Source organism: Solenopsis invicta, chromosome 3, assembly GCF_016802725.1.
Source record: "Solenopsis invicta isolate M01_SB chromosome 3, UNIL_Sinv_3.0, whole genome shotgun sequence".
Taxonomy (NCBI): Eukaryota; Metazoa; Arthropoda; class Insecta; order Hymenoptera; family Formicidae; genus Solenopsis; species Solenopsis invicta.
In genome coordinates, this window is record NC_052666.1 from 27,043,009 (window position 1) to 27,055,204 (window position 12,196).

The 12,196-nt window shown below is 36.9% G+C and overlaps 2 protein-coding genes across 2 annotated transcripts in view; one reads left to right on the forward strand and one right to left on the reverse strand.

Moving 5' to 3' along the window:
* LOC105207877 (traB domain-containing protein) overlaps positions 1-12,196 on the forward strand; it is a 61,368-nt gene that overhangs the window by 11,854 nt on the left and 37,318 nt on the right. The window lies entirely within an intron of this gene.
* On the reverse strand, positions 266-4,846 carry LOC105207874 (GATA zinc finger domain-containing protein 14). Its single transcript, XM_011177531.3, has 4 exons — positions 4,647-4,846; positions 3,686-3,872; positions 1,981-3,495; positions 266-1,659 (listed from the first exon to the last, which is right to left on the reverse strand). The coding sequence occupies exons 1-4, from the start codon at positions 4,681-4,683 to the stop codon at positions 1,350-1,352; spliced, it is 2,049 nt and encodes a 682-aa protein (XP_011175833.2). The 5' UTR covers positions 4,684-4,846; the 3' UTR covers positions 266-1,349.

Sequence of the window (12,196 nt, forward strand, 5' to 3'; positions counted from 1 at the left end):
TAAAATAATTATTTTTCGCATCGATGCAAAATCATATTTAACAAAAAATATTATTTTAAAATATTATATTAAAATAATTATATTATATTATAAAAAAAATTATAAAATAATTATATTATATATAAACTATTTAATAATTTTAAAGTTGTTTTAAAATTAATGTTAAGATTTAATTATATTCTTGTGCATAAGTTGAAGTTCATGTTTTAATACGTGTAAATATAATAGGAGAAAAGAAAAGTAAGAATATTAAGTTAAGAAAGGATGAAATAATAAATCATGCTATTTAATGCTTTTCTTAATTAAAATAGTTATAGTGTATATACACTCAGTACGTATACTTTAGGGGGGAGGGAGAGGGAGGTAATTAAACGCAGGTAATTAAACGATCTTAAATCTGAACACGTTTTGTGCGGGCTTTTGTCGACATGCACAAAATACATGAGAAATTTAACGATTTGACACCCAAACTTTGCACTGCTGTACCAATACATAGTAAACATTATTAATAATCGGTTATCTCGACATTTTCTTTTACGCGACAAAATAAAAAGGGGCAAAATTAAAATCGACGAAACAATTCGAAAACAATTTTTTGCGCTAACATTAATCAGAATTTTTTAACGTTCGTAACATCGATACATCTCGACGCTTAATGCTGCGCGGATTAAGCACCGTAGAATATGTATAAACAATTAGCCTAGAATACTGAACTACAAAATTATATTGTTAATAACGGCGGACGAGCCGTCAAAATCTCGATTGAACATATACGCATTTAAGTGGATCGATATCGATCAACGATTCTTCTTTTTTTCCTCTCAAAATCGGTATTCAATATTTATACGGTTCCCCCTTCGCGCCTCTGTGCGCGAATACTTAATCGAAGACCGATTTTGACGCTGACTGGCCACTAATAAACAATAATTCACAAGGAATCCTCCTGTCGATCAGTGATGTAAAAGGTACTTTTGTTTTCAGTATCTAGGTACAGATACTGTACCAAGTACATCTAATTTCAACTAATTAAAAGCTTAACTCTCGCGTAATTTTATATATTCGGTTATATTGTATCATTGAATATGCAGCAGATTTGAAACGTGATTGAGTACTTTAAAAAAAAAAAAAAAGATACCTCAAGAATAAGTACTCAGAAATAATTGATCTGTTTACGAATATAATTGTTTCACTGTATCCGTAAGATATGTTCAAGTATAGGTACTAAATATAAAAAAAAATCATACCTATTGTACTTGAAACTACAAGGAGATACTCGCTCCTCAATATTTTACATCACTGTCAACTAGGTTCAAAGTATTCGACGCGGTATTTAAGAAGGCAAGATTGTTTTAATTCCTCGCGATCTTCGTGGACTCTTTGTTACTGGTGACGTGTTCAAGATCGACTCCGTCGTATTCCAGGCCACCCGTGCTATCGTAATATGCGTAATCGTAATCGTTCTTCTTTCCCGATCTCGATCGCGCTGTCGTGCTGCTTCCGCTGCCACTGTTGCTACTGCTGCTGGGTAACCTAGTTGTCGACGTGAACGGTCTCGCGGATCCGCTAACGTAGGTAATTCCACGCGACGTTGTCGGTTGAATGGGCCGCTGAGTGGAACTAAAGTTATTCGGGTTATAGGTGGTAGCGCTAGAAGATCGTCTGTAACAAGAAAAAAAATATATTGCAGTCGATCTATAAAATCATTTTAATATTATAAAAAAAAAACTAAATTGAGAGTATGAATGTCATGATGAAAGATAAGTACAATATCATGAACGCTCGAAGAGCTGTGATATGTTCCTTTAACTTTTGATAGTTTCGATAAAATTGTCTTCTTTTTCTATTTCAATTTTAAACGAGTATTTTAATATTTGTAATTTTGTTCACAAAGCCACACGATCTAGTATTGAACGCAAATTTAAACGACATTACGATCTCTTTAGGTCTAAATTCGGTGACTATCTTAAGTCGGAAGTTTACCTTGGTACCGGCGTGGTGGTCCTCGGCGACTCGGCAAGATGATTGATACTCGCGGGACTGAAACCGATCCCTCCGGAAGATCTCGCGAGGCTGAAGCTACCCGTGCTCGTTTCGATATAGTACGACTTTCCGCTGCTCGCGTTGTCGTAATTGTTATATTGAGTTGCCTTCTTCGGCGTTTTCGTGCTATCGTAGTACTGAGTGGAAGGCTTGATCGCTTGGCTCGTTTTGTCGTAGTACTGGCTGTTGTCGTTGTTCCTCGCGGTCTGCGCGACAGTATTGTCCACGTTCACGTATTTTTTCGTCGCCGGGCTGTAAGTGGTGGGTGCAAAACTGTTGCTTGCGAAACTATTGGCGTAATATTTGGCGGTGGTCTGAGGAATGTCCTGACTAGTGGACGTGACTGGTCTGTACTGGCCATTATTGTTATTGTTGTTATGGTTGTTATAATTATTGTTATAAACGGTAGGCGCGGACGTGGTGGACTGGTACGCCACTGATGCGCTGCTTCCTCGTTGGATGTTGTTGTAGCTCCTCTGTTGATAATTAGTGTAGTCTGATTGGCTGCTCTGGTAATTGGTACTCGGCTGAACGGTGGTGGATGACGCGAACTGGTAAGTCTGATAGTTGGTCTTCGGGTTGTAACTGCTCGGTCTCAGCGTTGTGGGCTGAATGGAACTAGCAGTGTTCTGTTGATTGTAGTTGTTTGAGCTGTAGGCGTTGTAGAAGTTCGTGTTGTACGCATTGTTCGGAGTCGTCCTGGCAGTCGTACTGGGTGATTGGTAATTATTATACGTATCTTGGTACGTCGTGCTAGGTGGACGATACGTGGACGAGGGTACGTTGTATCTTTGCGTGTTTTGATTTCTGTTGTAAGTTTCTTGCGGCTGGACGGTCGTCGACGAGGGTACGTTGTATCTTTGCGTGTTCTGATTTCTGTTGTAAGTCTCCTGTGGCTGGACGGTTGTTGACGAAACGTATGTCGTGGGTCGTTGATTGTACACGTTGCCGTTGTAATAATTGCCGCTATAGGTGTTCTGTCTGGACACGACTGGTGCGGCTGTAGTGGTCGTTGGCGAGTAGTTGTTGCTGCCGTTGCCGGTGTACGGTTGCTTCCTACTAGCCTTCCTGACACCGCCCTTCTTCTTATTGTCTTGCTCCTCCTTATACGATTTCTCATCGTAATCGTCTTCCTTGTTGTTCTTGTTGTAAAAGTTGCTACTGCTGCTACTTCGCAGCACCTCGCGATTGTTGTAGTTTGACGAAGATACTCGATTCACCGTGTTCGCGGAGGATCGAACCGCGTCGCTGGTTTCGCTACGCTGAAGATGATCCTGGGGTTCGGCATCGCTACGCAAGTTGTCGTAGCTCACGGACTCCAGACCAGAACCGATTCTATACAAGTCAAAGTTGTCGCTGGCGTAGTAGAGAGTCGCGGCCTCGCAATCCACATCGTACCAGTCCGCACAGGTTTGACTCTCTTGATCGAAAGCAGTGTCGTTGGGACAAAGGAACCTAGCAGAAAAAAAAAAAATTTTGCAAAACTCTATTATTGACTCTAAATCTCTTAATTTAACATTTTATTTAAAATATATTTTCTTTGATGCACGACGCATGAATGTCTGCTTCCTATTGATGATAACAAACTAAAAAAACTAAAAAAAAGTATATCCTTGCTCATCGAGATCGTAAGTGTAGCACTCACTTGTAGTCCTGAATAGTGCCAGCTACTGAGACACAGACATGGAAGACTTGGCAGTCGGTCTCAGGATCCGCGTAATAGCTACCAACAATCTTATTGCGACAGGAGAACGAGGTTTCCGGCATGTATTGTTGAGAATATCTCGGTGGTGGTCTTTGGAGACCTAGTACGCAACTCCATAATATTCCCACTGAAACGCATAACAATATTCAGAATTTTACAGAACTTTTCGTATAATCAATATTAAAATATATTAAAAATTTAGCGAATGTAAAATAATTGAATTATAATTTATTAAAAAAAAAAAGGAAAAAGCTAAAAAACGGTGAAAATTAATTGTAATCCGTTATGGATAATTATTTTTAATAATTATTTTATTATTTTTTATTTTTTATTAATTATTATTTATTATTTTATTATTTTTTATTAATTTATTATTTATTTACAAATATTTATTAATATAATCGAACACAATTAGAAATTAGAACAGCCGACTACATCAATCATGTTTTCCTATTGATTGGCAATTTTTTCCATTTTAATCTAAATCTTCATTATTATAGAAGTGTTCACATTTTCGGCATTTCTCAACGATCGATTCGTTGATATTCATGTTGCACGACCGCTTAAAGATTCGAACGCGCCTTTTCGCGAATCATGAAGGTACAGTAACAATAGTCACGATATCGATGCACCTTTCTATTTGGGGGCATTAAAGAATGTGGATATTTATGCAATCTTATCTGCATAAAACGAAGATTGTTTTACTGAAGTACTGTTGATTTTCACGAAGTTTAGAAATCGCTCAAGTTACTATAAAAAATATAGAATAAAAAATCCTTCGAGGTGTACCAAATTTCTAAATATTCAGTGATACGATAAATCACACATTCGTCAAAGGCTTAATTAATTTTTGAATTCACTTCGGCGATCAAACTCCACTTGCCGCATTAATTACACGTACCCGAGATTAGGACGAGATATCGCCTCATGGACTCCATGTTTTACGTCGGGCCCTCTGCTCTCTTCTCCGCGGGTTCACTCGGCTTCTCGAACTTGATTCGCACTCCTACGCGTTCAGACTCGCGGACGCGACTGCAGCAGCGCGGAGAAGGTTCGCGCCCGAGAAGAGAAGAGGCCCGATCGCGCGCGCGGAGAAGATGCCTTCTGGGAGGATGGGGCTCCGCCGGGCGAGCTACAGGATGCTGAAGGGTAGGGGTCCCGGGCCTCATCGTATCAGCGGTGAAGAGAACGGTGCACGGGGTCTGACGGGGTCTGACGGGGTCTGCTGCGGAGGGACGTAACGTCTCTCGTTACGTCACTTACGGCAACCGGGCTCGTTCGTTCGCCGAGCAGCCAACGGCAAACGATGGCACGTATTGTACGTGGGTATATGCACATACCGTGCGCGGACTCCCGTGTAACTTACACGTTTTACTATCACGCGGGTAGGCGGCTAGGTGCCGGAGAAACCGCGGCGCGGGAAAGCGGGAGACATTATCATCTCTCGGAGGAGACCTCTCCCGCGCGCGATGCATAATAACGCGTAGGTGGCCCGCTATTGTGTCGCCTGTACACGTACGGAAGAACTTGCTCAGCGAAAAATTGCGGTTCTGTACTTCTCGAGATTCCGTTCCCCTTTGGAAAACAGTCAAGGATAGGTACAGAAGGCGGGTCGGCAAGCACCGCGCGGCATAAATTCAACGTTTAATGTAAATCTTATTTATGATTACTCGGAAACATTGTTAGAAGCGACACAGTAGCATGTATTAAGATAATCGTTCGTGACATCGTGACATCGTTTTAATGACATCGACTTTTTTCCGTTCGACCGCTTTGTCGCAACCGCTTTCGTAGATGATGAGTTTTATATGAGCGCTATAAATGGAAGAAAGTTGCGTTTTGCGTTGAATTATGTGTGGAGGGTGTGGCGATAGGCAACATCATCGCGTGAGCCTTCAACAGAGATAAAAGAAAGAAGCTGATGCCCGTCAGCGACAATTATTCTAATGGAACTTCAAAGTAGTTATATTTTGTGTGAAAGGATATTCGCGCGTTGCGCCACTGTACGTGGATACATATTTTCTATCTACGACGCCACTTTTATTCACACGGTTAATTTGTGCTTTTAGTATTCAAGCCCCTCTATATGATTTATGTATTTCAACACATATTTTATGTATGTGTGTATTTTCTCACTTTTAAATATTTTTTTTTGCAGAATTGAGTAAGTTAATATATTTTTTAACTACATCGTGTTAATGACTTTTAAAATTAATTTAGTTACGTTAAGATTAAATTAAATTAAATTAAAAGTTAATTTTGAAAAACGTTATATGAAATTAAAAATTTTTTAAAGCGAAATTAATCAAAGCAATTTTAATGTAAATTATCAAACAAATGTAACATTTTATTCGTAAATTAAACTTAGATGATTAGAAATATCAAAGAAATATTGTTTTTTCTGTAAGAATGTACTTTGTCTTTTATCTTTGTATTTTTTGTTTTTTATAGATAAATTTTTAACTTAGAAAAAAGTTAATAAAATAAAGTTTACGTATTTAAAAAATAACAAGTTAAAAATTAAATTATAAAAATTAACTAAGTTAAGCTAAAAGTTATTAACTTTTTATATTTATTATTTAACTTTTAACTTTTAAACTCATCATCCAATTCTGGTTTTTTTGCATCACACAGCACGAAATTAAAAATAGAATTCCGTTTTGCTTTATAGATCATTTAAAGGTTTTTAAGAAACAAATCTTAAATTTGACACTTTTTCGTGTTTTCAGTAAAATAAATTAAATTGTTACTGAATTGTGTCTTTTCAATATTGATCTGTTTGTAGAAAATTAGTTTTCTTATTTTACAGTGTATTATTTTTAAGTAAAAATGTTTAGTAAATGCACTGAGAAAAAAATTTTCGTGATTCGAGTAAATATACTGTTAGTATTATTCAAGTAAATTATTGACATCACGCAAGTAAATATTTGTTCGTAGAAAATATTACTTCAAAGAAGTAATATTTACTTGTGTGATGCAACTAGTTTACTTAAATAGTACTAATATTGAATAGTACATATTTACTTGAATCGCGAAAACTTTTTCTCAGTGTGGTTAATTTTATTTGAAAATAGATTTTTTTCTTACCTCTTCTCTTTCTTTATTGCTTTTACAAGTCTCTTACAAGTAAAATGGACAAATGAGAAAGTTTTGCCTTTGCATCTCCCTTCTTTTTATGCTTTTAAATTCATCCTCGATAGGAACGCTCATCGAACGTCTCGTCTGTTAGCGCAAGTTCGGCGTGACCGGTCGTTTGGTGGCCTTTGCTAGCGCGAGATCGCGACTCATTGCACTCGTTGGAGGGTGCATCGAAGGAGTGCTCGGTTGCATTCCAGCAGTAATCTAAGGAATTACGGCGGACGGAACAGCGAGCATCTTGTCGTTAGAGAACGGCTTGAGTAGTCGCGTCCACATGCGGCTTCGCGAGTCGTTCTGTTATTCGGAACTGCATTCTAGGGTTGCAGATACTTGAAATAGCTAAGCGAAATTTGCCAGATAATTGCACGAGAATTGCATGGGCTAAGAGAATTCTTCAGCGGCATTTAGATACCTTAGTCGAAACTCGGGACTTCTAATAGTCTCGGAACTTTAAAGTTTAACTTTCTCACAGGTTTCTCTGATATTAGGCACATAATCCCTGGACGGTTAGCAACTAATTAGAACGAACGGTCTCGCGCACAGGTGGAAATCGTTCACGATCAGAGAGGAGGTTTCGTTACAAGTGGAATTGTAACAGTCGATTCTTCGATGCGATAAGGTCATTTCCGTAGGCTGAAGCTAAGGTAGATACGCGGCATAGTACATGCTGAGGACTTGGCTACGAGCAAAAGAATCGCGTGGCCCGATTCACTTGCCGCCGTCGCGTCGCACGAAGATCGAGGTCGTACCTCGACAATTGAAATTTCGCAATTTAGCCTGTCTTGCATCCTGCAGCGCGCCGTCGTAATGTATTTAAGAGAGAGAGAGAGAGAGAAGCGAAAAAAATTCATTTAGAATTTAAATCTAAAGGACATCGCGCAAAATCGTCCTTGCATCTGCTCTCGCTACATTTGCGACCTATAAAATTAACATTTCCATTTCGTGATAAATGTCATCTTTCAAACATTTATTATATTTCAATATATCCAATTTATAGTCTTTTAATAAACCTATTTAAGTAGAAAATTTTAATTTTTTTCATCCGCTGATATTTACCTTGATTTATATCTTTATACAAAGTAGTGATCTAATTATTTTCAACAATATACAACGAAAAAACGGTTCAACTAAATTTTCAACTTGATTAAATTTCTCCAGTATTTATGCATTTAAGTCAAATACATGAACTTGTGTATTTATTTATTTATTTAAGTTAAATGCGTAAATACCTGAATTGAAGTTGAAGCTGAATTCAATGATTTTATGTATTTTAAGTTAAATGTAAATACACTGAGAAAAAAAAATTGTTAAATTTTAATAAGCACAAATGTAAATAAATATTTGTTCAGTACAAGGATCACTCATGTAATTCAACTATCATTTTTTTCATTGAATAAATATTTATTATCGTAAGTAAATATTTCATTGCAAGTATTCAAATGTTTTTTCTCAATGTACTTGAACCGAAGAAGTTTAATTTAGTTAAAACATTTAGTCAACTTAACAACTTTTTTCTCGGTGTAGTTCTTTTTAGATTTATGTCTTGAAACTGACGTTTATGGAAAACGCTAAAATACACATGACGAGCAAGAATGTTTCGCTGGAATGTTTCGTGAACGTACGTGTATATTCACGTGTCGTAGACCAAACTCGTTTAATTCTATTTCACGTTGATTTACGTGATGTCTATTAGTCGCTAGAGGTACGTTTCGACATCGCCATACGTACGTGCCTCATAGCGGGGTAATTAACGAATCGAGAATTATATTTTTCAATGACCGTCCGTCCATCCGTTTCTATTACGCGCGCCACGATGGGCTCTACGCCGCGAGGAATCTTCTCAGCCTTGGAGGGCGAAAGTTGTCTTCGGTTCGCTCGTAGATGGAACGATATTTGCACCTACGAGGCGATTCTCGTCGTCGTACGATAGTGGGCGTAAGAATCTTCTATTCGGTAATTCTAAGCCGCTTGCTTGTGCGAGCGGTGTCGTGAGCGACAGATTTCGCGTTCGATAAAAACGAATGATAGGGAAGGATTCCTTAGAATCATAAGTGACGTATATGTGATAATTATAACGATGACGTCTTGATATTTCCAATTATGGTTTACTCTCTCGCGAATCGTTTCTCTCTTGTTTCATTTTACATTATATGTCGCAAAAGAGATAAACTGTGAGAACTTAAAGCGACTTTTAAAAACTACCGGAGTTCCGAAAATCGAGAAAGTTGACCGTGATGAAAGAGACGTATTTTAAAATTTAAAATATTACAACCTAGAGAAAATGTAAATCTTATTATCTCGTCGTGGATATATAGTTCTATTGAAAGTATACGTGTTGAAAGTATTATTTGAGAAAACAGTTCTTGTAATATCTCAAATCTGTTTTAGCACTTATTGAATTTTTGCATAACAGGATAGATCCAATTAATTTCTCATTTATTCTAAATGCCGAATATATTCCGAATGAGAGAAATCGCTCCAAGTTATTCCGTTCGTACTAGAAATAATCTTGCACGTAGCAGACATTAGTCTAGATTTTTGTGAGATTCAATTATTAACTTCTGCGTGATTAGAAATTTTGCATTAACTTATCCGAGCACACTCGAATCTCCATATGTTTCGTTTCCCGTTCCCTCGGTAACCAGTAACTCGCAAGGAGCTGTGCCCTAGGCTACCGTGATGTGATATTTGCTTCCCGGAGTAATCTTACACGTAGAAGTCATTAGTCTCGCTGCTAAGGAACATAAATTCTCCCTCATTAAGTACATGTAGAATAATTTCCCCGAGTCCGCGGCAATTAGGAAAACGAACTGGACGGATGCGCCCTTATCGTCTTCACTCGCGCAATCTTCTCGTGAGTTTCCATTGGTAATTATTAAACTTTGCGTCTCTCGTCTTCTCTCTCTCTCTCTCTCTCTCTCTTTCTTTCTCTTTCCTAACTTCCAACTACCATTTAAAGGCCAGATTTACCGATATTGAATCATTGGTGAATTTCAAAGAGCATGACAATTCCTGCGATAGACTGCCGGCATGCTCACGGAGAAAGCGCGGAAGGTCAAAGGTTCCGGTGAACCATTTTTTCCGCGATGGCATCGCTGGCCTGGTACTTTCGCGAAGTACGGATGCGCAGCATCTTGATTATAATCGATACATCTTCGAAACATTCATTACTTTATGTAATTTTATTTCATCCGGTTTTACTAAGTTATGCGGAAGAATGGTCTTGTCTAAAGCATCTGAAAATGTAACTGGATTTAAAAGTTTACCTAGATACAGATCTGAAAATAACTTCGTTGAGCCATCCATGAATTATTAATTGAAGGACGTTTAAGTATGATGAGTAACGCTGTACAAAAACTTTTGACATTTTAGCAACCAGTTTGGGTATCCTGCGTTGATAGTTCAACGAAATTATTTTCAGGTCTGTATCTAGCTAAATTTGTAGATACAATTTTCAGCAAAACCGTTCTTTCGAGTAGAATTGTTTAAGGATGTATTAAACATACGGTTCCTGGAAAGTAAATAAAATTTAGAAATGTGTCAACACTTTAAATAAATTATATAAAGATTGTGTGAATAAGATTATATTTTTACATATTTTTTTAAATTTATTTACTGTTATTTAAATTGAATTATTTTTTACAACATTAAGAAAAATCTCAATTTTTTCGTGTAAGTACTTCAAGTGTTCAAGATGATTTATACAAAGTTTTATTGTGATTGTCTGTTTAGTTATTTTGTAAATAAATAAGTAAATAAATTTTGTTTATTTTACAAAACTGATCTCATAATGAAATTTTACATAAATCATCTTGAATATTTAAAGTACTTAAATAAAAAAATTCAAACTCTTTAATTATTTCTTACTTCATTATTAATTATATTTTCATCAGAGCACATGTCTACTTCTCATTAAAATAACTTTTTATCCAGATAGAAAATCGCCATCAAATTTTTTCAACCATTTTCAATGCAATATAAAACAATTTGTAACTTTTTAATAATTTTTTAATGTTTCGAGAAATGTCTTATACATCCTCAAAGCAAAATGTGTTCATATACATTTTTCGAACGGTATTGTTTTTTATTCAATCAATCTTTTTCCTGAGATAACGTTATCTCTTTAAACAATGTTGTTCCATTAGACGTCTGCAAGCAGTTTCGTGACGTTCGTTGTCGAAAAATTCAGGACAGGCATTTTTCAGATACGATTGTTGCGATTCTCGATACCTTTCTCCTCTAAAAATACATACGTTGCGCAAACAGACATGCGTTTCCGTTCGCGCTCGACTCCATAACTCTCGTGTTTCAAGATTGTCGACCGACTATCCGAACAAGGTATCCGCCGCAAGGTTTCTTACTTAAGCGGATGCAAAAAGGTGCTAAGCGTATGCGAGTACATCTGACTTCCGTCAGGCACACACGTCCGTGCATGCGATCCGGTGTGCATCTTCCGCGCGGGTTAGCCTTGAGATACGGCCAATAACGAACCAAGTTCTCCGTTTTTCCAAACTGCCGGCCGTCCCCCTCCCTTGTCACGCACTTCGACTCCAGATAGTGAAAGTGTAGAGATTTTTGTCAGGAACGTCCTCCACCTCTCATGTAACACGCGTGCGTTCCACGTACGCATTTGCCGAGGATATCTCTCGTGAAGTTTATGCTTCTTCAGCGTGTTAGGAAAACGAGCAGAACCGTGTAAAGTAAACAATGAGATCGATCAATATAGAAGATTTGAATGAAACCGATAGTTAATAGTTTTATCACAAAATTAATTATGAAACATGCATTTCTAAAATTCTTTCCAGCGATTATTTTTAATTAGGGCCAAGGTAAAGAAATAAACGGCTATATGAAACTTTTATAATTATTTTAAATGTCATTTTTTTTTTTTTGGAAGGGCTTACGAAATATTGAAAACAAATTTGAATTTTTAATAAAATTTCTTATACAAATTTACTTCGTGTAGCATACTTATTGTGATAAGAGCGTGTGAAGTTACAGTCGTACAAATCGATTTTTTACAATCATTCCGACCTGTGACACCTGTTACGCAATATGTGTGCTTGTGTATGCGGCGGCATCTTGATCCGAGAGAAAGCGAATGGGTTTTAATTTAATAATTGATGTTAATATTATAATTGCGTAATAATATAATTATTAATAACAATATTCATTGTATACACATATAATACTTGCATTGTTACGAACTGTATTAATTTTCATTTCGTTCTGATCTTTTTTTTTCTTTTTGGTAAAGTTTTATAATTTTTCCAAAATCTTAACTCCAGCTCGTTCCACTCTATGACCTATTGC